At 35.1% G+C, this 26,708-nt stretch overlaps 1 protein-coding gene across 1 annotated transcript in view; it reads right to left on the bottom strand.

Moving 5' to 3' along the window:
• MUC19 (mucin 19, oligomeric) overlaps positions 1-19,373 on the bottom strand; it is a 114,978-nt gene extending 95,605 nt beyond the window's left edge. Inside the window, 19 exon segments of the mRNA XM_043447549.1 lie at positions 1,456-1,593; positions 1,774-1,858; positions 2,480-2,572; positions 3,816-3,951; positions 5,893-6,016; positions 6,413-6,535; positions 7,213-7,423; positions 9,382-9,479; positions 9,693-9,753; positions 10,194-10,311; positions 11,030-11,258; positions 11,951-12,010; positions 13,018-13,068; positions 14,743-14,792; positions 14,880-14,955; positions 14,958-15,043; positions 15,721-15,940; positions 16,616-16,815; positions 19,324-19,373. Of these exon segments, the coding sequence (XP_043303484.1) occupies positions 1,456-1,593; positions 1,774-1,858; positions 2,480-2,572; positions 3,816-3,951; positions 5,893-6,016; positions 6,413-6,535; positions 7,213-7,423; positions 9,382-9,479; positions 9,693-9,753; positions 10,194-10,311; positions 11,030-11,258; positions 11,951-12,010; positions 13,018-13,068; positions 14,743-14,792; positions 14,880-14,955; positions 14,958-15,043; positions 15,721-15,940; positions 16,616-16,815; positions 19,324-19,373 (2,209 nt within the window).
• Positions 19,374-26,708: the final 7,335 nt, after the last annotated feature.

Genomic DNA, 26,708 nt, shown 5'->3' with positions numbered 1-26,708 from the left:
ACCCTTGAATTACATTTTTTTGCCTATGTATAAATAAGTCAAAAATGTTCACTTGTTAAGCAAAAGTAGCTTGCAAAAACTTAGATGGTTTTAAATGAGTAAATGTGGAATTTGCCAAGGTTTCTCTGTTTTGTTTGATATTTGTGACAGTATGTAAAAACTGATTTCTGTAATAGAATACCTCAGTAAAATAGAAAACCTCAGTAAAAGAAAGATAATCTATGAGCAGAAAGACAAGTTGTAGAACAACTTGTATTTGGAAATTGATTTTCAAGAGATTTATAATATTTGCATTTATTCTTCCACAAGTCAGTTTTAGTAACATATTAGCAAACTGATATATAGCATATATTATCAAATCTCACAATAAATCCTTAATTTAAAAACCTTAAGATGTTTAAATTGTTGAAAACCATTAGGAAATAGATTTAGTAATAAATAAAGCTATCTACACTGTATGTTCACTTATTTTACTGCAATATGGAAGGAAAGATTAAGTTAAAATGCTTTACAGTCTAATGTTAATGGAGACAACTGAAAATTACAACAGATGGTTACACTAGTGCTTTGGAAATAAAAACATATCTATGAGGTACCATCTCATGCCAGTCAGAATGGCTGCTATCAAAAAGTCTCCAAACAATAAATTCTGGAGAGGGTGTGGAGAAAAGGGAACCCTCTTACACTGTTGGTGGGAATGCAAACTAGTGCAGCCACTATAGAGAACAGTGTGGAGATTCCTTAAAAAACTGGAAATAGAACTGCCATACGACCCAACAATCCCACTGCTGGGCATATACACCAAGGAAACCAGAATTTAAAGAGACACATGTACCCCAGTGTTCATCGCAGCATTGTTTACAATAGCCAGGACATGGAAGCAACCTAGATGTCCATCGGCAGACGAATCGATGAGAAAGCTGTGGTACATATACACAATGGAATATTACTCAGCTATTAAAAAGAACACCTTTGAGTCAGTTCTAATGAGGTGAAGGAAACTGGAGCCTATTATACAGAGTGAAGTAAGTCAGAAAGAAAAACACCAATGCAGTATATTAATGGACATATATGGAATTTAGAAAGGTAATAATGACCCTGTATGCAAGACAGCAAAAGAGACACAGATATAAAGAACAGACGTTTGGACTCTGGGAGAAGGCGAGGGTGGGATGATTTGAGAGATTAGCATTGAAATGTGTATATGACCATATGTGAAATAGACGACCAGTCCAAGTCTGATGCACGAAACTGGGCGCTCAAAGCCAGTGCGCTGGGACAACCCAGAGGGATGGGATGGGGAGGGAGGTGGGACAGGGGTTTGACACGGGGGAACACATGTACACCCGTGGCCAATTCATGTCAATGCATGGCAAAAACCACCACAATATTGTAAAGTAATTAGCCTCCAGTTAAAACAAATAAATTAATGTAAAAAATATCTATAGGACTTACCTACAGTATCTGTGAATTGGTTAGGTGGCACAGAAACATACAATTGCATCACAGGAAAAATTTGAATTTGCATTTTTCCATGAAAGTATGTTTCTGCTTGAAGGTATGAGGAAGATGCATTGAAGATCTGTATTTGGTCTGTTAAAGTAATAATTTATATTAATAGCAATAATTAATATGTTAAACAGTTTTTATTTCTAAAAATGCCTGTATACTGAATATATTTTTAAAAACAGAAACATTTATAACATAGCTAAAAATGGAATCAAGTAATGCATTTTATGTTTACAATATTTTAAATGATATCATTAAACTTACCTGAATAATAATAACCTTGATTTCCAAACTTGTCATTTGTGACTGTTCCATCTCTATTGAACACGTATTTGTCAACTTGAGCAGACTAATATTTAAAGCATATTGTTAGTTCATCTTAATTTTCAATATGAATATATCTAAGTATAATATTAATAAATGAACCTGAGATTTTTCCCATAAAGCTTCACTGTAATAGACTAACTTATAAATGTCTAAAATATTAAACATATTTAAAGCATTTCTTATATCAATTCTTAAAGGAGGATTATAAAGGACTTTTCAGCCCTGATTTGTAGATGAGGAAGCTAAAACCCAAGAAGATAACTTGGATTTCCAAAGGTCAACCCACTTGTAAGTAGCAAAGATCAAGCTAGGTACTCTCCCTCCCTATGTAGGTCATCTCCAGTTAAAGTGGTAGTCCCAAATACATGAAATTCTAAGCAAATATAACTGTCTTCTTAAAAGGGCCATAGATTTTAGTAATCTAGTAAGTGTAAAAGGTTGACCTGTAATTAGCACCTTAGTTATGTGCCTATGTTAATTTTGATATTCGTAAGGATCCTTAGAACTATACAGGTCTCCCAGAGACTTTATCAATCTCATTTATGGTTTTAATTTCACAGTAAAGTCTCTCTTTTTCAACCTCCAAAATTCTGAATTTGTAGAGTAATTGACTCAAGTTTGCTTTAGGAAGCTGATTACTTACCGAATTCAAGAGGAGTGTAACACTATTTAAGCATGTTCCTGACTGACCACTTGGACATGGACGAAGCTCAACACTAATAGACCAATCTTTATCCTGTTAAAAAATACATTTATTAAATGTTTATTAAAATGTCATTGAATATATGTTATTACTATGTGAGTCATTCATAATACATATTTGCATTTTTAATATGCAAAAGACTTACATTCAATCAGTCTGCTCCGAAACTAGAAACCTAGTTCAAGTTCATGGGACAGTCTAGGACTGGCCAAGAGTTTTACAGATGGTCCAAGTGTTTTGCATAAGATATAGACTATCTAAATAGTCTGTGATCTGTGGATTCTCTCATTAACCTTTTTTTTCTTTAAGCTTTACTTTTTGTCTAGTCTCTACGGGAATTGTGCTGCATTATTGAGCCTCATAGGACTTAAAGGTAACACAGCTTGTTTATTCTCTGGAAAATCCATGATGTCAACTTAAATCCAATGAGAGAAGCATTTAATTTGTAAACCCATAATATAAGTCATGTCAAATATTGACTTCCAGTTCTTATTTCAAGATTTAGGAATCTCTAACCTATATGAAGCAAATATTCTGTATATTTTTATTTATTTCCCTCTCACTTTGCCCATCCCCTAGCTTCATGGATTATAAGAAGAGTATGCAAAAAAGGAAAGGAGATTTGGAAAACTGACTTTTAATAACAGTAACTACATTTTTCAGACACTGGTCCCCATCTCTCACTTCAGGAGTCACAAATTCTACTCATCTTTGTTTCTGACCAGGAAGATTAAGTAAAATTGCTTATTCTCATGCCAGTTAAAGGCACAACCTACAAAATGGAATCTCTCTTTTATTGAAATTTTACTTAAAATTTTAATACTGAAAAGAGTTTAAATGTAAGGATAACCTCTATCATACTGTTATATTATAAAACTAAATAACACATTATGAAAACTAAAAATAAATGTAAAGGAATAATGAAAAAAGAGGAAAATACTTTATGGAGTGTAAAAGATAGTTTCATCTGAGGCACTAGTGAACACATACAAAGAAAAGTAGAAAAAGAAAATCTTTTCCTGATATGTTTAGAAAATTAATAGTAATAAAGATTTTGATTGTTTTTGCTTAGCAAAGAATTTCTAAGGAACACAGGTAATAACGATTGTCAATGTCGACATGTGACACAAAGCAGATACTGAAATATACAACCAATGATAGAATGGCTGTTTGTTATTTTTTAGTAGTAAATAAAGATGAAGATTGTGTTTAAAACTAGTAAGAAAAAATTTGGAGTCTGTATCAGTTTTCTCAAGTGTTGCAGACTATTACATACATGGATGGCCAAAAAGTGACAGTTTCCAGGATGGTTGTATTTAACGCCATCAAAGGTGGTAATCAAACTTCCTTCTATCTTACATCTCCCAGGACATAATGTTTTAGTGCAAGACCACTTTGCTTCTTGGCATGTGCTGTTAAAATGTAATGGTTATGAAAAGGTCATCAATTACATTTTCTTTATAATAAATAATAACAACATGAAAAAAATCACCACTTAAACATCTCGTTAAGTTTTATTATACCATCATCATTCCCCTCCCAACATCTCAGCCTTGATAAAATGTCTTTCAGACAATGGTATCCTAGTAATTTGTTTTGTACTATTTTTTAGTCTCTCAGTCATGTTTGACTCTTTGTGACCCCACAGACTGTAGCCTGCCAGGCTCCTCTATCCACGGGATTTTACCAGGCAAGATTATTGGAGTGGGTTGCTGTTTCCTCCTTCAGGAGACCTTTGTAACCCAAGGATTGAATCCATGTCTCCACACCTCCTGCATTGCAGGCGATTCTTTACCGCTGAGTCACCAGGGAAGTTCTAATTCCATTGAACAAAATAACTTCTGCCTGCTCTGCCCGGTATAATATGGTCTCCCACATTGCAGACAGATTCTCTACCATCTGAGCTACCAGGGAAGTCATAAAGAGACATATAGCTGTTGATTACATGAAATGTGGCTTGTCAGGCCAGAATGAGATCTTCTGTAAATGTAAAATACACATAGACTTGTAAGAACTAATACTGAAAAAGATGGTAAATCCTCTCAACATTTCATAATAATTTTATGCTGAAATGATAATATTAATATTTTGCATATGTAAAGTTGTGTTGTTTAGTTGCTAAGTCATGTCTGACTCTCTTGCAACCTCGTGGGCTGTATCCCACCAGGCTCATCTGTCCATAGGATTTCCCAGGCTGGATTGTAGTTTCCTTCTCCAGGGACTCTTCCTGACCCAGGGATCAAACCTGAGTCTCTTACATTGGCAGATGGGTTCTTTATAACTGAGCCACAAGGGAAGCCCATATGTAAAGCACATGACTATGATTAATTCCACTTGTTTGTTTCTTTGTGCTTTTTAAAAATAATCAACTGAAAATGTTAAATTATATATGCAGATCATATTTGTGATTCACATTATATTTCTCTTGAACAGCATAGCTATATACATTCAATAAATTATAGCTCTTGTTTTCCATAATATATTATTAATACATCATTATTTCCATAATTATTAATATTATTAATATAAAATATTTGTAATATTTATTATAAATTGTATAATTATATATTATATAGTATCATATTATAGATCATATAAATAAATATTAAAATATTTATAATATAAAATAATTAATAATATATTAGTATATTATTAATATATACATAATACATTGCCTATTTGCTGAGAAAATATTACAATAAAAATGATACATTAATTTTCATTGAGTCAAATTATTTCCCCACAAGGACAAAGTACATTTCTAGAAAGTCCCTTGAATTCCTGCAGATATTTTGAGTTCCAGAGAAAAGTCATAATGAGGGATAGGGAAAGCTCTCTGGTCAGCATTTTGTCCTGAACTTAAAAGTAAGAATCAAGTTATTCAACTAAAAGAGAAATAATCTACACTATCTCTGACACATTAAAATCCACTCTCAATCAAATATAGCTTCACCTATGTAACCTCATATAAAAATTATTTGAAAAGGGTTGTTTGTAATTGTATGTTTTAAAAATATTCTTGAAAATTAGCATAATTATTGTTTCATTATTATAACTATAATTTTGTAGTATTCTTCCTCTGTTTTGCAACCACCAATTGGTTTACTATTCAAAACATTATTTCAGCTCCTTAAAAACATTATCTTTTAAAGATACACAGAAATCTAATATATTTACATGAAACACACAAATATTCCTCAAAAAATGAAAGAACATAAACACAGAAAATGCCAAGAGGTTGAATTTTGTTTCTGAAAAGTGTAAGTGTGGATTTAGGGAATTATTTCAAGTTATGCTAGAATATTAGTATTATTTCACTATCAATAAAATATAGACAAAAGGCACACACATACCACAGAGAACCACAAGAACCTTCGCGGACTTCTCCTGACTGATATACCTTTCCACCAGATTCACAGGGACAGTCAGACTTCAACACACATCTCCCTTTCTCTCCAATATCATCCAATAGATAACCTAGAGTACATTATATAAGATTAATCTCCAATACTATACAAACATCAGTAAATTCTCAAGCAGTGTATTGAGAAATCACTTTTGAGGTTGTTCTTTCAAGTGTAGACATACACTTAAAATGATAATTTCTATTTAAGAAATTTGAAAACTGGCAAGGGTATAGTTAACTTTCAGAGCCACACAGTAGTCCTATTGGGCCCAGCATAGGACTAGGAGATCATCTGTGTAGTATTATAGAGATAGAAATGCACATTAACTTTAAAAGTATCTCTGTCCCTCCCTTCCTGTATGTTAGAAGGATAGATTATGAATAGGTGATAATTTATTCAATAAATATCTTGTTAGAAACAAGATCTCATTTTCAAATGTTTGTAACTTCATTTTCAAATGTTTTACCTTCTGGGCAGGTGCAACCACTCACACATTCAATGTCTTGAAAAGGAGCCACATTAGAACAAGTTGCAGGATTTGAGGGACCACATTCTTTGTAGATATGTCTTTCTGGGCAAATAGGTTTTTCTGGAGAAATATAGAAATATGCATACATAGAAATCAGAGGAAAATAAATGTGATAAATATATAACATTCTAATGAGGATCTTTTAGAGTAGGCATCTAAATTTCAAGATATGGGTCAATTTTTAAAGATACTCAGTAACTAAATTATGCCAATTTCCCATGCATTACTTTATGATACAATATTTAATTTGAAGAAAATGTACATTACATAGTATCATTTTACCTTACTTTGACATTGATATTCTATTTATGTTTTAACTTAAAATATTGAACTAAGTATAAATGAAAAGTATATTCAGATTTATATGAAACTCATTTAGATTTTCTAATTTTCTGAAAGAAAATACTTACCAGTCAACATACTTTTGATAACTTTCTACTTATTTTTATGGAGATTTTACAGAGTTTCACAAAACTATTTTTCCCAGTGACTTTTACTAATTATAAAGCCTATAAAGTCCCCAATTATATCTTAACACAAAGCACTTATGACAAGTCACTCCACAAAAGGGACCTCAATTTCTTCACAAGTACATGTCAGAGACAAGACCTTTCTTTCACCCATGAGGTTCCTTCCAGGAGTTACAGGTATTTGAGAAAATTACTTTGAGACACAGCTCAACTTTCAATGTTATAGAATCTTCTTGATTTGGAGTCTACAATACATTCAAAACCTACCACAAACCACATCAGGATCATTTCTCCAGGATTCAAAGATGCCAGGACCATCCGAGGCGCAGAGGCGGGACAATTCTGAGAAAGTGTCACATGTGGATGTTTTGTCTCTGCTTTGGCAATACTCATCAATGCAGATCATTTTGTAGTCACTGGATAAAGTGCTAACCTTTCCACATTTCTCAAAATAGGTTCCAATAATTTTGTTACAGTACTGCCAGATAAAGCATGAAATGTTATTAAAACAACAGAAAAATGAGGAATCAAAGGAGTATTTAGGGAAAGGTAAGTTCAGAGGGGGGCGTTTGTACAATATTCTATAGCTTCGACAGGGGAAGTTTTTGAACACTGATTGAAATGGGGAGTTTTGAATTATGACAGTTCCTATAGTGACTGCTAACTGAAAACTTCACCTCTGATAATGTGTAGTGACTTCAAAAATTGTACCTAATTTCATCCAAAATTTCTCTAAAGGTGACATGAAGTTCAGAACTCAAGAAAATGGAAAATATGAGAAAAGAAAAGATTGTCCATGCCAGAGACTGGGATAGTGGATGATTGAAACCACAACAGACAGAAGGGTATTAACCCTTTAGCTATCAGTCTGCTTATATAATATTTGATGAGCAAACAAATAAAATAGATTAATGCTGGGCTTTCTTGGTGGGGATCATGTAAGCTGCTCTGGAAACAGCATATTTGTTCTCATGTTGGTTAAGGAAATAAAGACGTTACTGTCAAGCAAAGAAGTTTTTTTAGAACAACTTTTTTTAAAATTTTAACATGTTTTAATTAACACGTAGCTGTTTTCTATTTTAATTATGTTTGTTTTCAGAGAAATACAAAAGCTGCTAGCAAGCAAATACACAATTTCCACCAAGTAATCCCCAGGACAACTGATGGCATTCTCCAAGTGAGGTATGAAATTAAGTGAAATGAAATCTTAAAGACTTCTTTTTTTTTAATCAATGAACTTTGGTTGGCCTAAAAGTTTGTTTGAGTTTTTCTGTAAGACGTTACAGAAAAATCCAAATGGGCTTTTTGGCAAACTCAGTATTATTCTTTGTGTATCTGTCTCACTAGGTAACAGGCTCCTTTAGAGCAAAAACTAGAACTTTGTGATCTCTAGGCTTAACACAATGTCTCATACATAGTCTTTAATATAACTTTATATACTTATTCATCTAACATATTTGAGCAACCAGGAGTAAGCTACTGGTTTTTTTACCATCTTGTTATAGGAATAAATTCCATGTACACAACAGTAAAACATAATACTACTACAGAGCTCATAATCTCATAGGAAACGTGTAAGAAAAGCATGAGGCATTTTTATAGATCATAAATTCTAATGACTGGCATAGGGTAAAAGAGAAAAGAGAAAGTAATTCTAACTGCAAAGATCAAGGAGCACTTCACAAGTAAGATAGCAGATGATCTTATACAACATTATGGTTTAATTTGTTTTGATAGAAGTTGACAAGATGTTATAAATACAACATCCGTTGTCAATAAAACATGTTTCTTCTACCTATACAATTCATACATATCTTGATCTAGAGAATTTTACTCTAGATTGAAATAAGTATATGTGAAAATTCCTTCAGTCATCAAATGAATGCAATCTACCAAAATCAACATTCAGAGAATCATGGTAAGTGCAGAAAATTCAAAGCAAATGATGAATATTTTCAAGTGGTGTAGTCAAAAAATGATCTGTAACTTTTTCAAAAAGAAGATAAAGTATACTGGAGGTGACAATTCAGACTGGCTGTCTGAAACAAAAGTAGGTAGAGAGAGCAGAAAAGTAGTTCTTAGGAACACACTACAGAATTTCTAAACTGTAAAAGTCAAGCTAGTCCCCACTGAGATAATTATGGAGAGGTGAAGCATGTCAGTTTACAGGCCAACTAAAACACTGTTCAAAGAATATTAGAATTATTATACTAATATATAGTAAGTATCATAATGTTTTAGGGAAAAAGTACTTATTTAAGCATCTACAGCTAGACTATAAAGCTGAGAAACAGATCATATGGACATTGGAGAAGAAGCAGTTGCAGAATTCTAAAAATAAGGTCTTTGTGTTAAGAAGAGAATGTTGGCTATTTAAACTGAAACCAAAGGGACTATTGCTGAAGTCTGCTATTAGATGAAATATGAATTTATTACCTGTACTCCATCTTCACAAACTTCATAGCTTTTACTAACAGCTTTGGAACAATCACCAGGAATTTTACTATCGGCAATGTGCTCACTGATATCATCTCCTTAAAAAGAAAGCAATGTTAACTTCAAGATATTAATTATATATGTGCATTGTTTTCAAGATAAATATAGACTTGACAATATAAACATATATTTTAACAATTAATCATTCTTTATCCAAAGGCAAATTGTTAGCTTTAGATTTATCCAAAATCAAATATTTGTAATTTCCTTTTGGGAGGGAATTTTCTTACATAAATGCATTGAAATCCTACCTGGAGTGCTGTTGAAGTTACCACAAAGACCACAAGTTGGATACTGCTTGTGAAGAGTGAGCTTTAAAAAAATTACATGTATGTTTATAAAATATTGAAAATATCTCAAGACAAAATTTAAGCAAATGGAAAGACAGAGCCTCTTCATGTTCAATTTTACCTAAGCTGGTTACTTAGTAATATATCACAGAGTCTTTTCTAAATGATCTGAATTTAGAATTTGCAAAGATCTGACTTCACCTCTTACTGACTATGTCTTTGCTTAGATTATTTAACTTTTATTATCCTGAATTTCCTGAGTCCCATTATCTGTAAAATAAGATTACTAATATTATGTACTTCAAGATATTTTCGATATTAGATTATGCTTAGACCAGTCCTTGATACATAAAGATTTCTCAGTAAACCTTATCTCTTATTTTCCTTGTATTATATTATTTTTATAACTGAAAGTAAAGAACAAAATGAACAGGACTATAAGAAAATCATAGGTGGACTTACTGAGAGTTTGTTGTTTTTGTCCCACATTAAAGACAGGATTCCTCTACGACTATTCAGAACATTATGTTCTCCATATTTTTTTATGTGAATCAACTTATTGTTATATGGTATCTGCACACTGAAAAGTATAAAATACAGTTACATATAAAAGATAACAGTATTATTGCATCAAAAGTTTTCTGATAATTCATGTTTCTATATTTAGTATCATAAATAATACTGCTGGTAAATATTAAAGGTTTTTCTAGTCATTTCAGAAGGGACACAATGACTTTTTTCTGATTTTGGAAAGACTTTTAAGAAACAATGATTAAATCTTTGGGGCTCTGGAGAAATGAACAAGAAGAAACTGGTTCGTTATAAGAATAAAATGATTACATAATTTGAAATGTTCATAAGTAGCCTATCACATCTCATTTTCTTATCCTGAAAAGCATTCAAATACGTCATCCCTTCCAAACATAAATTGCTGCTTCTAAAAATAACGGCCTAAGTTTCAGTGTATTGTGAAACCTCAAATTTTTATTTAGCATTAAACATACAAATGAAAGTTGAAATATTCTATTAATAGTTTCGTTGAATATGTGTGTTGCCCCAAATCTAGACTCAAAACAGTCAAACAGAACTACTCTTTTTTCTACCACCTTGTTTTAGGAATAAATCCCATGTACAGCAAAGTCTTACATATGTAACAAGATTTTTTTCTAAATGTCAATATGAGCACCAAAATAGGAAAAGAGTAGTATATCTTCACCAATCAACCTTTTTTCCCCCTTTTTTGCTCAGGTTACTTCAAAATATTCTACATACTTTATTCAAAACACTATGACATTTACCTTTCACCATTAACTAAAAGTATATCACCAAAGATAGAGACATCATTGTTGTCAATTATAACTGTTATTTTTTCAATCTCACTGTCATTGTTTCGTTTGATCTCAATATTGAAATCTCCTCCCGATTCAACACAGTGACGGCAGAAAGTATATGTGCATGAAGACTCAAAGGAAAAAACACGACCGTTGAAAGCTTTATATGCTCCTTTGCCCCAAGTAGAAGCTTCACCTACAAAATATTTAGGGTAAAATATTCATTATTATTTAGAACAATTAATGTAGCTTAGTTTTTATTTTTTAAGTGTTTATGTAGCAAGAAAAATATTCACTGAAAGGTACCAGTCTCACATCCATCTTAAATCTTTAATTTTCTTTCCTACATACTGCAAAATGTGTTAAAAGTAATACCTGAATTCTTGGAAATACCCAAAGGTGGCTATTCCTGCTAAAACAAAAGAAGAAAAGCATCTTGTTTCCCCGCAGGAAAGGGAAACTGTCTCTACTGTGGGAGAGGATATATGGAGGGAAGCTAGCTCTGTTTGCTTCTTTGTTTCACTTTTCATAGAGATAATCTTTCTAATGTTGTCTGAGTGGGTTACCATTAATATTGGATGTATCACAACTAAAAAATAAACTTTAAAAATTAATTAAAATGTGAAAAAAATATTAAATAAGTGTAAATAAGTATATTCTTTCTATACATATATATGTGTATGTGTATATATATATATATATATATGTGTGTGTGTGTGTGTGTATGTTTATCTGTATGTATGGTGTATCTAAGTGTATAAAACAGATAGATGACGGGAAAATTTTTTAAACTGGTTTCAAATTTTCTTTACTTTGAAACCTCATTACGTACTGGCTGATGGGCATATAAATACATATATACAAATTAGAAATAAATCTATTACTTACCAATAATTGCGTTTGTTTCTGAGTATTTCGGCGTTGCTTCTGGAATATGGGATCCTTTTTCTATTCAACAAAATGAACAGATTACTTAAATTTCTAATATGAATTGGCTTTAAATATATAGGATATTTGGTCTTCTATGTAGGAATTTAAAAACTGGTTTTGAAGACCATCCAATGGGTTTTTTATCCTAAATATATAATTTCATTTTATGATGCTATGATTTGCCAAAGTCATATGAATGAGTATCTCTGAAGCCGATATTTTTTATTTAGCAATCAGCTACAGTATGTTCAGACATCATTAACAGTTTATTCATTTTGGGTCATGAACAGTTAATAACATATGCTGCATTCCTTACAGAATTATTTCTTAGACTTCAAAAGTAGAACTTGGTGGCCTATTTTTATTGGAAGATACTACCCAAACAGGTCCAAGATAGATTTATTAAACCAATCTACTGTCTAATACTGGTAGCTCAATTATCCATATATTAAAATATCAATTATCCTGATCAAAGGGAAAAATTCATAACCTTGAAACTTGGTTTTCCATAATCCTTTATTTCCAATGCACTGACTCTTTTATATGTGACCAAGTAAACACATGAAATCTTAGAGCAAAGTCTAAAAGCAAGCAACATAATGCAGCAACAATTTTAAAAAGGGAATACTTTGATAGAACTTTTAAATATTTTTCACAATACCACTTATTGTATATCTTGAGGCCACTTCTCTTTATTACAGGCTGTCTTACCCAAGTTAGGCGAAAATAGATTGAATTCTAAATTTATTTATAAAATCAACCTTTAAATACTATATCTAAAATGATAAATGGGAGGTTGTATTGTTTTATTTAGGATCTGTTAAGATACATTTGAATGTTTCTTATTCAAAACTTGTTTCAAATATCCAATTGGTCATCTGAATTATGGTATTCAAAGAGAATAAGCACTTAGAAGTTCAATATTGCATGAGAAACATATAATAATATCAAGTTCCAGCAAATCAATAATCAAGAGAACATCTTATAAATACATTTTAAAAACTGAACATTAAAAATCAAACTACCTGGAGTGCTGAGTGATCCAGACGTACTGTAGTCAGATGAACTTGTGGTACCTAATTAATACAAAATGATTAGGCCATTTCTGTTTTTAATTTTATTTGGTAAAAATATGAAAAGTATATTTTAAAATCTGATATATATATGTATATATATATCAAAGATCTAAATTCATCAATGGTGATGATAGCAGACTTAGAACCACATGATGCTATATAAGAAAAATTTTTTATCAACTCAACAACCTGCTGGAGTAACAAAATTATAAGCCTCACTACTAAATGAACTGATACCCAATCAATTTATTCCAGATCAATTGCTTAAAGTTTGTTCAGGGAAAGAGAAAAGGGTTGTATAGACAGAGTTCCAGGTCTGCTTTTCCAGTTTCAACCAAACTTACTCTCACTATGAATTCTAGGTACTGTTTCAGAACGTCAAGTGCATAAAGGATTCCGCATTCATAGAAACTGGAAATATTAAAATTATTAATCTAGATGAACTGAGATGTTCAATCTCAAGATGTCTAATGTCAAGAGATCCAGAATCTGCCATTTCAAAAGCACTAGATTTACTAGCAGCAGATATGCTACTGGGGAGACTATTAATTAATAAAAGTCTATCACCTAATTTGGAAAATTGAAAGCAGTTGAAAACTGACATCCAAATAGCAGAAAAATCTCAAATGGGCAACCACTCCACAATAGAAAGATAAGAGATAATAACCTCTTAGTACATTTCTCAGGAACAAAACCTAATAAATTTGAATACCTAGACTAATAACAGCAGGTCTGGGGTTCAGAATTTCAGTGTCTTTCTAACCATTTGTATCAACTGTACTTAAGCAAAATCAGTGACAATAAATAATGAAAGATTTCAAATATCTGAGTTTCACTGAAGTTTTGACCCCAAAATGTGTGTCCAAAGATTAAGAACAACCCAAAATAAAATTATTATTTCTGTATGACCAAATTCATTAATAGTCAGCTCTGAGGCCAACCATTACTACACCACACTTTATTTTTTGCTAATTATATTTCATTTTTTTAAAAGGTATTAATCCTAAATTTGAGTTCTAAGTATGAATTGTATTTTTCAGATACTCACTGCTAACTTCATCAAAATAGTTCCCATAGCATATTAAGTGTTACTTTAACAATGTGCAACACAAATTTCAATACTATTTAATCTCATGCTTCCATTAAGTGGAAATAATAAGTTTTATGAGATTTTAAAAAAGGATGGATCTTATTTACTCTTCTCAGGAATGGACCTGTTAAAAAATACTTTAGCCATCAAGGCCAGATACAAAATACAAAGTTCAAGCCCAACAAATCAACTGCCATTCTTCCACTTACGCAACTCCAAATCAATTTCACATAAAGACAACAAAAACTATCCCGCACCAATATATTCACAACCACAAAACTAGTTCCACATTCTACACCAACATATTAAATTAATTTCATCTGATATCATCTAAAGATATTTCATCATTTTAGCACTTTCCATTGCTTTTTATATTTTATTAAGAAAAGTTATGACTTTCACTATTTTTTTATAATTTATGTTAGAATTCTGACTTTTTAATTAACAGAAATAAACCTCAATTCTCAAATCAGGGGAACCAAATCCAATATCATCTTTTCCAACATCACAGGTACCTGTACCACTAACGCCAGTTTCATCAGATATGTTTGGTCCAGAGGTACCAACACCAAGTCCAGCTGCACCCTTGTTTCCTTCACCACTTCCAGAATTAGAAGACCAAACGTTTCCTCCTAATGGAAAATCAAGATGTGATTAAAGAAATAAAGAAGGAAGCAATTAATTTGGATTTCTTGGGAGCAGAATCCAGGTTAAGATATCTGAGCCAATGACTTCAGATCCAGGACTCAAGTATTCAGCCCCAGCAGATCCACCACTACTCTTTCCATTCCCACCAATTTACTGACTCCAAATCCCTACTGGTCAGATGACTCCAAACCAAATCCTGAATCTTCAGAAATGCCACTAAAATATTCAGCCCCAATGCTTGCATTCTTTCCAAATAGAAAATGATGGTCAAGAGAATTATTTCAAAGCATATCGTGATTTAGAAGTCTATGCAAAGACCATCAAAACCCATAGCACTAGAACTAGAGCCCAAAGAACCACCTACTCCATTTCTATCCGTCTATACCACTACGATCACTGTCACCAAATCAATCTGAACCAGAATCTCCAAAACCTTGAGTTTAGCCCTTCTTTTCTCCATTTATAAAGCTAGAAGTCCTTCCCTCTAGTGGAAAAATTAAAATGTTATTTTTAAAAATAATGAAAATTTGAAATGCATTTCAATTTTACTGAAAGAATCCAGGTTAGCAGAATGCCTGAGTCATGGGCATTGGTCCTGAGATTCATGGATCCAGGCCCAGCGGACATTTCCACCCCATTCTATCAATCTGCTGCCTCCAAATTCCTTTTCACCAAAAGGTCAAGCATCAATCCTAAATTTCCAAAATTATCACTGCTTGTTAATCCCTACTTCTTACACCAGTACTCCTACCAGAATATCAAAACTTTGTCACCAGAATATATTTAATAAATATTATGGGTCAGAAACTTTTTTTCCAAAACTCTTTATTTCAAGTCCAAAATAAAAAGATTCAGGCTTTCGAGCTAGCAGAAAAATCAAAATATTATTAAACAAAATAATAACTATTTAGAACTCAACTGGATTTCTCAGGAAGGAGGCTGAGAGGATACCTGAACTACTGGCATCAGAGCCAAAGCCTTTGCGTTCGTCCTCAACAGATGCATTGCCACTCAAGCCATCCCCTCCAAGTTCATTGATTTCCAATCCCTGTTGACCAGAAGACCCTAAAGTGGATTCCAGATTTTCAGAGCTATCACCAACATAGGTACTAGCACTTCTCAAACTGGTGTCACCTGCAGAATATAAAATGGTTGTCACAGAGTTTATAGAGAATATTTTATGATTCAGAAATGTATACGTGCAAAAATGAGATATCAATACCTAGATCACTGGAAGTGGATCCTTCAGATCTAACCACTCGATTTCCTTCAGCTGTTTTGCTACTAAAGTCACTGTCACCAAATGAACTTGAACCGGAAGCTCCAAAACCAAATGCATCATTGACCCTTCCAGCTCCAACTTCCCAACCAAAAGACTCTGTTTCAATTGATGAAAAAACAAATCAAGATGTTATTAAAATTTAATCTTTAATGATTAATTTGTTTTAAGGTATTATTTAAATGAAAGTGTTTCTGTGTTTCCACCACTTAATTTAATTAACTTAAAATTTTCCAGAATAAGTCTTGATTGGAATACCTGAGCTACTAGCATCAGATCCAAGATCTTTAAATCCAGCCCCAACAGATGCACTGCCACTCAAGCTATCCCTTTCAAGTTCATCGATTTTCAATCCCTGCTGACCAGAAGACCCTAAACCAAGTTCCAAATTTCCAGAGCTATCACCAACAAAGGTATCACCACTTCTCAAACTGGTGTCACCTGTGGAATACAAAATGATTGTCATAGAGCATACTGAAAACATTCCGTGATTCAGAAACTTGGCATGCACAAAGATGATATATCAATACCTAGATCACTGGAAATGGATCTTCCAGACCTAGCCACTTGATCACCTTCAACTGTTTTGCTACTAAAGCTGCTGTCACCAAATGAACTCGAACCAGGTGGTCCAAAAGCAGATGCAGCATTGTCTCTTCCAGCTCCAACTTCCCAACCAAAAGACCCTGTTCCAACTGATGAAAAAATCAAAATGTTATGAAAATTTAATCTTTGTTAATTAAGTTGTGAAATGTTATTTAAAGAAAAGTGTTTCCACTACTGAATTGAATTAACCTAAAATTTTCCAGAATGAGTCTTTATTGGTATACCTGAGCTAATGACAACAGACCCAAAGCCTTTAATCCAGCCCCAATAGATGTACTGTCACTCAGACTACCCCCCCAAGTTCATTGATTCCAAAACCCTGTTGACCTAAACTGGAATCCAAATTTCCAGAGTTATCACCAACAGAGGTATTCAAAAGCATTTTAACCAATTAATTAATTTAATTAATTTAAAATTTTTCTGGAAAGAGTCTCAGTTGGAATACCTAAGTCACAGGCATCCAAAATCTATGGATTTACCCCCAGCAGATCCCCTACTGCTAATATCACTCCAGTCAGCTCTGATTTCCAATTCCTTTTGACCAGATGTCCCCAAACCAAATGCTAAATTTCCAGAGGCATGGCTACTAAATTTAGCCCCTCTTCCTATGCTAGTGCTGTCTGCTGAAGTTAAAAAAAGAGACTGTCACCAGGGAATATTTAAATACAACTTATGAATCAATACTTTTTATGCACAAAACCTAAATAGTAATATTTAGATCACCAGAACTTGATTTTCCAATGCTCCTTATGTTTTTTCAAGACCACTGACACCTACTCCACATGAACCAGAATCATCAAGACTAAATCCAATTTAACCCTCTTTTTTACCATCAAGTCCAAAATCAAAAGGCAAATGGAAACCTAAATGGAAACTTAAACTGTTATCAAGAACAATAAACAAAGGATGTAAATCATTTATGTTTTTTCTTAATAGAGTCTGAATCAGAATTCATAAGTTACTAAAGAGAGAGCCAAAGCCCATGGATTTATGAACAAACTTCTTGCCATTCATTCTATTTCCATCAATTTCCACATCTTTTAAGATAAATTGCTCTGACACAAAAAATACCTCTATTTACCATACTTTAATGAACCTCAGTTATGTCACTGACTTTAATTTCCAAATATAAATTGCTATTTATCTACAACTTTTGATTATTGAAAATATAAAACAATATTGAAGACCATTTTGAAATAAAAATTACTGTAACAAAATTTAACACTTTTGTTTTGCTTATCACCTCCTAATTCTTGACCATAGATATACACATTTGACAGTTTCAAACATTCTTACATTTCTTTTCAGGACAATCAGTTCAAATATGAGTAATAGAACTTAAGAATTCCAAAAATCATACAGAAACATGAGACCAAAAAGTTTTTGTTTCTTATGACAAAACTTGGAAACAAGAGAGTTTAAATGGCTTTCCCAAAGTCCACAAAAGGTTCATAGGAAAGACTATATAGAAACTGAATTTCTTCATTCCAGGTCCAAGCCCCTTCATAAAAGCATTCATTCCACTTGCCTCTTCACTAAAATGTTTAAGTTGATTTCTGTTGATGAAAGCACAGATCCTTTAAGAATCAAACATAGTTTACAAATCTCTCCCATGAATTCCTCTGACACTAAATCTGATTTGGTCAAAAATAACCATCAATTCCTGCTTTGCTAATTGACTGGTTTTTCTGTCGAAAGAAGAAACTAAGAAACAACCTAGAATATCTGTTTCACTTGCAGCAAAATTAGAGCCAGCTAATCCATTTACTGAATTCACACAAAATCCATTTTGGCCAGATGCACCCCAACAAATTCTATTTTTATTTGAAGCAGTGCCACCAAATTCTGTACCTCCAGAGACACTGTTTGCAAGACTATATGCTAAACTGGTTTTCTTTACCATACAAAAATAATCATTACAGAGAAAAATTGCATTCATTCATATTGTAAAATAAATTAGTCTATACTCACTGCTTGAACTAGGCCTTCATTATAGTTTTGAATGTATCATCCCTTCCCCTCCACATATCTTTCCATATATAATTCCACACAGTATAATCAGAGGTGGGCATGGCAGCCAATTTACATGAGGTTTGAGAGAATTCCATTAGAAAAGTGATGAACTGGGTTCAGAGTTCATTTAAGATAAAGTTTCAATGTGTTCTATAGAACCTGAGCAAACAATTCACACCTCAGTGTTGTAAACAAGAGCAAATTTTTCTGTGTTGACTTATTAGTCATATTGAGTTTGTCAATCCCAAAACAGATGACTGGACAGACAGGAAATGTTTGTGTCTTCCCTTTGGATATTTCAACCACAACCCCACACCTAAAACTGCTGCTCCCTTTTCAATTATCACCACCCGGACTCAAATATTAAATTTTTAACCTAAAATATTGAAGTTATTTTCTTCACTGGATCTCTTTCTTTGTGTCTTTTGCAGAGATACAAACTATAGAAACTTTAGGGGCCAGGTAAGTAAAATAGAAGTTCGAATCAGCCAAAAGGAAGAAGTGTATTAAATCAGAAAAGAGGGGGAGGAGCCAAGATGGCGGAGGAGTAGGACGGGGAGACCACTTTCTCTCCTACAAATTCATCAAAATAACTGAAGCAGAGCAAACTTCGCAAAACGGCTTCTGATCGCTACCTGAGGTCGTCAGGCGCCCAGAAAAGCAGCCCATTGTCCTCGAAAGGAGGTAGGACAAAATATAAAAGATAAAAAGTGAGACAAAAGAGCTAAGGATGGAGACCCGTCCCGGGAAGGGAGTCTTAGGCGGCATTGCTTGGGGTAGGGTCCGGGCCTGAGTGCCCTGAGGACAATCGGAGGGAGCTTCTGTGAGTTGCCAACTTGAACTGTGGGAGGCCAAAAGAGAGAGAGAAAATTAACCGGCCCGAACACACTACCGGCTGTTCGCAGAACAAAGAGACCGAGAAAGTCCAGAGAAGAGCTCGCAGGCTGCAGACAGGCCCAGCCCCGCCGGAGGCAGGAGGCAGGGGGGAGGGGAAGGTCGCGGCGAGACACAGGGCGCAGGCACCCGACCGGCGCGGGCGGGGACTGGGGCTGGGGACGCAGAGGGCGGAAGGCACACGCACCCGACTGTCGCCAGCGAAAACTGAGACTGGGTCCGTGGAAGGGAGTGGGCGCGCCACACCTGGGGAGAGTGCGCCCACCAAGCCCCTGGCTGCCTGGACCGCTCTGACGGGGAAGGCACAGAGAGCAGGCGCAGCTTTTCGCTCCGCGCTTTTGTGGAACACCCGAGGGCTGGAACCTCGCGCAGCGTGGGCCGCACTCCATATAGAAGAGCCGGGAGCCTGAGCAGCGCAGACGGAGAAAGCAGCGTCAGCCCCTCCCGGCAGCGCCAGCCCGTCCCCGCGGCGCAAGCCCGCCCTCACAGCGCCAGCCCCTCCCTGCAGCGCCAGCCCCTCCCCGCAGCGCCAGCCCCTCCCCGCAGGGCCAGCCCCTCCCCGCAGCGCCAGCCCCTCCCTGCCCCGCAGAGCGACGGAACTAGCTACCTGAATAAGAGTACACCTCCGCCCGCCTGTGTCAGGGCGGAAATGAGGCTCTGAAGAGACCGGCAAACAGAAGCCAAATAAACAAAGGGAACCGCTTCAGAAAGGACTGGTGCAACAGATTAAAATCCCTGTAGAAAACACCGACTACACCGGAAGGGGCCTGTAGATATCGAGAAGTGTAAGCTGGACCGAGGAGCTATCTGAAACTGAGCCGAACCCACACTGACTGCAACAGCTCCAGAGAAATTCCTAGATATATTTTTACTTTTTTTTTCTTTTTTTTCTTTTTCTTTTTTTTCCTTTTTTTTTTCTTTCCTTTTTCTCTTCTATTTTCTATTTTTCTTTTTCTCATTTCTTTTAAAGTCCTCTAGTACTACTCTACTACTCCTTAATTTTCATTTTCAATACACTATAACCTTACAAAAAAAAAAAAAGAGAAGCCCTATTTTTAAACCGAAGATTATTCTCTCCCAATCTTGACTCTCTGTTTTCTACCTCAGAACACCTCTATTTCCTCCTTTCCCCTTCTCTTCCCAATCCAATTCTGTGAATCCTTGTAGGTGACTGGGCTACGGAGAACACTCTGGGAACAGACAGCTGTGTAGATCTGTCTCTCTCCTCTTGAGTCCCCCTTTTTCTCCTCCTGCTCATCTCTATCTCCCTCCTCCCTCTCCTCTTTTTCATGTAACTCTGTGAACCTCTCTGGGTGTCCCTAATGGGGGAGAGTCTTTTCGCCATTAACCTGGAAGTTTTATTATCAGTGCTGTATAGTTGGAGAAGTCCTGAGACTACAGGAAGAATAAAACTGAAATCCAGAGGCAGGAGACTTAAGCCCAAAACCTGAGAACACCAGAAAACTCCTGACTACATGGAACTTTAAGTAATAAGTGACCGTCCAAAAGCCTCCATACCTACACTGAAACCAACCACCACCCAAGAGCCAGTAAGTTTTAGAGCAAGACATACCATGCAAATTCTCCAGCAACGCAGGAACATAGCCCTGAACGTCAACATACAGGCTGCCCAAGGTCACACCTAACACACAGACCCATCTCAAAACTCATTACTGGGCACTCCATTGCTCTCCAAAGAGAAGAAATCAAGTTCCACGCACCAGAACACTGATGCAAGGTTCCCTAACCAGGAAACCTTGACAAGCCAATCGTCTAACCCCACCCACTGGGTAAATCCTCCACAATAAAAAGGAACCACAGAACTCCAGAATACAGAAAGCCCACTCCAGACACAGCAATCTAAACAAGATGAAAAGGCAGAGAAATACCCAACAGGTAAAGGAACATGAAAAATGCCCACCAAGTCAAACAAAAGAGGAGGAGATAGGGAATCTACCTGAAAAAGAATTTAGAATAATGATAATAAAAATGATCCAAAATCTTGAAAACAAAATGGAGTTACAGATAAATAGCCTGGAAACAAAGATTGAAAAGATACAAGAAATGTTTAATAAAGACCTAGAAGAAATAAAAAAGAGTCAATTAAAAATGAATAATGCAATGAATGAGATCAAAAACGCTTTGGAGGGAACCAAGAGTAGAATAACGGAGGCAGAAGATAGGATAAGTGAGGTAGAAGATAAAATGGTGGAAATAAATGAAGCAGAGAGGAAAAAAGAAAAAAGGATCAAAAGAAATGAGGACAACCTCAGGGACCTCTGGGACAATGTGAAACGCCCCAACATTCGAATCATAGGAGTCCCAGAAGAAGAAGACAAAAAGAAAGGCCATGAGAAAATACTCGAGGAGATAATAGCTGAAAACTTCCCTAAAATGGGGAAGGAAATAGCCACCCAAGTTCAAGAAACCCAGAGAGTCCCAAACAGGATAAACCCAAGGCGAAACACCCCAAGACACATGTTAATCAAATTAACAAAGATCAAACACAAAGAACAAATATTAAAAGCAGCAAGGGAGAAACAACAAATAACACCCAAAGGGATTCCCATAAGGATAACAGCTGATCTATCAATAGAAACCCTCCAGGCCAGAAGGGAATGGCAGGACATACTGAAAGTAATGAAAGAGAATAACCTACAACCTAGATTACTGTATCCAGCAAGGATCTCATTCAGATATGAAGGAGAATTCTAAAGCTTTACAGATAAGCAAAAGTTGAGAGAATTCAGCACCACCAAACCAGCTCTTCAACAAATGCTAAAGGATCTTCTCTAGACAGGAAATGCAGAAAGGTTGTATAAACGTGAACCCAAAACAACAAAGTAAATGGCAACGGGACCACACCTATCAATAATTACCCTAAATGTAAATGGATTGAATGCCCCAACCAAAAGACAAAGATTGGCTGAATGGATACAAAAACAAGACCCCTATATATGCTGTCTACAAGAGACCCACCTCAAAACAAGAGACACATACAGACTAAAAGTGAAGGGCTGGAAGAAAATATTTCACACAAACGGACACCAAAAGAAAGCAGGAGTCGCAATACTCATATCAGATAAAATAGACTTTCAAATAAAGGAGGTGAAAAGAGACAAAGAAGGACACTACATAATGATCAAAGGATCAATCCAAGAAGAAGATATAACAATTATAAATATATATGCACCCAACATAGGAGCACTGCAATATGTACGGCAAACACTAACGAGTATGAAAGAGGAAATTAATAGTAACACAATAATAGTGGGAGACTTTAATACCCCACTCACAACTATGGATAGATCAACTAAACAGAAAATTAACAAGGAAACACAAACCTTAAATGACACAATGGACCAGCTAGACCTAATTGATATCTATAGGACATTTCACCCCAAACAATCAACTTCACCTTTTTCTCAAGTGCACACGGAACCTTCTCCAGAATAGATCACATCCTGGGCCATAAATCTGGTCTTGGAAAATTCAAAAAAATTGAAATCATTCCAGTCATCTTTTCTGACCACAGTGCAGTAAGATTAGATCTCAATTACAGGAAAAAAATTGTTAAAAATTCAAACATATGGAGGCTAAATAACACGCTTCTGAATAACCAACAAATCATAGAAGAAATCAAAAAAGAAATTAAAATATGTATAGAAATGAATGAAAATGAAAAACACAACAACCCAAAACCTATGGGACACTGTAAAAGCAGTGCTAAGGGGAAGGTTCATAGCATTACAGGCTTACATCAAGAAACAAGAACAAAGCCAAATAAATAACCTAACTCTACACCTAAAGCAATTAGAGAAGGGAGAAATGAAGAACCCCAGGGTTAGCAGAAGGAAAGAAATCTTAAAAATCAGGGCAGAAATAAATGCAAAAGAAACTAAAGAGACCATAGCAAAAATCAACAAAGCTAAAAGCTGGTGTTTTGAAAAAATAAACAAAATTGACAAACCATTAGCAAGACTCATTAAGAAACAAAGAGAGAAGAACCAAATTAACAAAATTAGAAATGAAAATGGAGAGATCACAACAGACAATACTGAAATACAAAGGATCATAAGAGACTACTGCCAGCAGCTCTATGCCAATAAATGACAACTTGGATGAAATGGACAAATTCTTAGAAAAGTATATACTTCCAAAACTGAACCAGAAGAATAGAAGGATCTAACAGATCCAATAAGCAAGGAAACGAAACTGTATCAAAAATCTCCAGCAAACAAAAGCCCAGCAGGACCAGTATTGTTCCAGCTGAATTCTACCAAAAATTTAGAGAAGAGCTAACACCTATCTTAATCAAACTCTTCCAGAAAATTGCAGAAGAAGGTAAACTTCCAAACTCATTCTATGAGGCCACCATCACCCTAATTCCAAAACCAGACAAAGATGCCACAAAAAAAGAAAACTACAGGCCAATATCACTGATGAACATAGATGCAAAATCCTTAACAAAATTCTAGCAAACAGAATCCAACAACATATTAAAAAAATCATACACCACGACCAAGTGGGCTTTATCCCAGGAATGCAAGGATTCCTTAATATCCGCAAATCAATCAATGTAATACACCACATTAACAAACTGAAAGCAATTAAACCATATGATTATCTAATAGATGCAGAGAAAGCCTTGACAAAATTCAAACACCTCATTATGATTAAAATCTCCAGAAAGCAGGGAATAGAGGAACATACCTCAACATAATAAAGTATATATGACAAAACCCACAGCACATCCACCCCAATGTGAAAAAATGGAAAGATTTTCCCTGAAATTCAGGGAACCAAGACAAGGTGCCCATCTCACCACTACTGTTCAACATAGTGTTGGAAGTTTTGGCCACAGCAAATCAGAGCAGAAAAAGAAGTAAAAGGAATCCAGATAGGAAAAGAAGAAGTGAAACTCTCACTGTTTGCAGATGACATGATCCTCTACATAGAAAACCCTAAAGACTCTACCAGAAAATTACTAGAACTAATCAATGAATATAGTAAAGTTGAAGGATATAAAATTAACACACAGAAATCCCTTGCATTCCTATATACTAACAATGAAAAAACAGAAAGAGAAATTAAGGAAACAATACCATTCACCATTGCAACAAAAAGAATAAAATACTTAGGAGTATATCTACTTAAAGAAACAAAAGACCTATACATAGAAAACTATAAAACACTGATGAAAGAAATCAAAGAGGACACAAACAGATGGAGAAACATACCGTGTTCATGGATTGGAAGAATCAATATTGTCAAAATGGCTATTCTACCCAAAGCAATCTATAGATTCAATGCAATCCCTATCAAGCTATCAACGGTATTTTTCACAGAACTAGACCAAATAATTTCACAATTTGTATGGAAATACAAAAAACCTCGAATAGCCAAAGTAATCTTGAGAAAGAAGAATGGAACTGGAGGAATCAACCTGCCTGACTTCAGACTCTACTACAAAGCCACAGTCATCAAGACAGTATGGTACTGGCACAAAGACAGAAATATAGATCAATGGAACAGAGTAGAAAGCCCAGAGATAAATCCACAAAACTATGGACACCTTATCTTTGACAAAGGAGGCAAGGATATACAATGGAAAAAAGACAACCTCTTCAACAAGTGGTGCTGGGAAAACTGGTCAACCACTTGTAAAAGAATGAAACTAGAACACTTTCTAACACCATACACAAAAATAAACTCAAAATGGATTAAAGATCTAAATGTAAGACCAGAAACTATAAAACTCCTAGAGGAGAACATAGGCAAAACACTCTCCGACATAAATCACAGCAAGATCCTCTATGACCCACCTCCCAGAATATTGGAAAAATAAAAGCAAAACTAAACAAATGGGACCTAATGAAACTTAAAAGCTTTTGCACTACAAAGGAAACTATAAGTAAGGTGAAAAGACAGCCATCAGATTGGGAGAAAATAATAGCAAATGAAGAAACAGACAAAGGATTAATCTCAAAAATATACAAGCAACTCCTGCAGCTCAATTCCAGAAAAATAAATGACCCAATCAAAAAATGGGCCAAAGAACTAAACAGACATTTCTCCAAGAAGACATACAGATGGCTAACAAACACATGAAAAGATGCTCAACATCACTCATTATCAAGAAATGTAAATCAAAACCACAATGAGGTACCATTACACGCCAGTCAGATGGCTGCTATCCAAAAGTCTACAAGCAATAAATGCTGGAGAGGGTGTGGAGAAAAGGGAACCCTCTTACACTGTTGGTGGGAATGCAAACTAGTACAGCCACTATGGAAAACAGTGTGGAGATTTCTTAAAAAACTGGAAATAGAACTGCCATATGACCCAGCAATACCACTTCTGGGCATACACACTGAGGAAACCAGATCTGAAAGAGACACGTGCACCCCAATGTTCATCAGCACTGTTTATAATAGCCAGGACATGGAAGCAACCTAGATGCCCATCAGCAGATGAATGGATAAGGAAGCTGTGGTACATATACACCATGGAATATTACTCAGCCGTTAAAAAGAATTCATTTGAATCAGTCCTAATGAGATGGATGAAACTGGAGCCCCTTATACAGAGTGAAGTAAGCCAGAAAGATAAAGAACATTACAGCATACTAACACATATATATGGAATTTAGAAAGATGGCAACGATAACCTTATATGCAAAACAGAAAAAGAGACACAGAAATACAGAACAGACTTTTGATCTCTGTGGGAGAAGGTGAGGGTGGGATATTTCAAAAGAACAGCATGTATACTATCTATGGTGAAACAGATCACCAGCCCAGGTGGGATGCATGAGACAAGTGCTCGGGCCTGGTGCACTGGGAAGACCCAGAGGAATTGGGTGGAGAGGGAGTTGGGAGGGGGGATCGGGATGGGGAATATGTGTAAATCTATGGCTGATTCATATCAATGTATGACAAAACCCACTGCAATGTTGTGAAGTAATTAGCCTCCAACTAATTAAAAAAAAAAAAAAATCAGAAAAGACATGTCTAACTTAAAGGAGTCTAAATTTGTTTCTGATCGAACCAAAATTGAAGGCCACAAACTGCCTAGAAATCCTACTTTATAACATTACTTGGCAAATTG

Source organism: Cervus canadensis, chromosome 25 (genome assembly GCF_019320065.1).
Source record: "Cervus canadensis isolate Bull #8, Minnesota chromosome 25, ASM1932006v1, whole genome shotgun sequence".
Classification (NCBI taxonomy): domain Eukaryota; kingdom Metazoa; phylum Chordata; class Mammalia; order Artiodactyla; family Cervidae; genus Cervus; species Cervus canadensis.
This window is presented reverse-complemented; position numbering and strand designations above follow the sequence as displayed.